The sequence below is a fragment of the Neophocaena asiaeorientalis genome, unplaced genomic scaffold (genome assembly GCF_003031525.2).
Source record: "Neophocaena asiaeorientalis asiaeorientalis breed wild unplaced genomic scaffold, Neophocaena_asiaeorientalis_V1.1 scaffold43, whole genome shotgun sequence".
NCBI lineage: Eukaryota > Metazoa > Chordata > Mammalia > Artiodactyla > Phocoenidae > Neophocaena > Neophocaena asiaeorientalis.
The window spans coordinates 247,208-247,649 of NW_020173674.1; the positions used below are offsets into that span (position 1 = coordinate 247,208).

A 442-nucleotide genomic window follows, 5' to 3' on the forward strand; every position below is an offset into this window, starting at 1 on the left:
CCAGCTGGCTCCTCTTCCTCCCTGCTGGCCCTTCTCGGGATCGCCCCTTCCCAGCCGCCTCCCTCTGTGAAGAAGTAGAGAAACAGTCCAGGAAAAGACCTGGGGGGCCGGGGGTTGGGTGGCGCGGGCCGGGGGCGAGTGTGCCCGGTGGGCGTTGCCCTGGGCTGACGGGCCACGGTTCCAGGGGCAAGATGAAGAGGATCGTCTTCCAGTTCACGCCCTACAGCTGGGTCCGCTTCGAGTGGAAGCCGGCCTCCAGCCTGCGCCGCTGGCTGGCCGTGTGCGGCATCATCCTGGTGGTAAGGCCTGTGGCCTCCTGCACGCCCCTGCCCTCCCCGCCCCGGGCGCCCTCCACCCTCCTCTGCCCCCAGTTTCTCTTGGCAGAGCTGAACACCTTCTACCTGAAGTTTGTGCTGTGGATGCCCCCCGAGCACTACCTGGT

General features: G+C 67.2%; 1 protein-coding gene across 1 annotated transcript in view; it reads left to right on the forward strand.

The window, feature by feature from the left end:
* Window positions 1–442, forward strand: part of PTDSS2 (phosphatidylserine synthase 2) — a 28,059-nt gene that overhangs the window by 26,113 nt on the left and 1,504 nt on the right. The window contains exons 10-11 of the mRNA XM_024748923.1: window positions 185–299; window positions 372–442. Of these exons, the coding sequence (XP_024604691.1) occupies window positions 185–299; window positions 372–442 (186 nt within the window). The remainder of the gene's footprint in view (window positions 1–184; window positions 300–371) is intronic.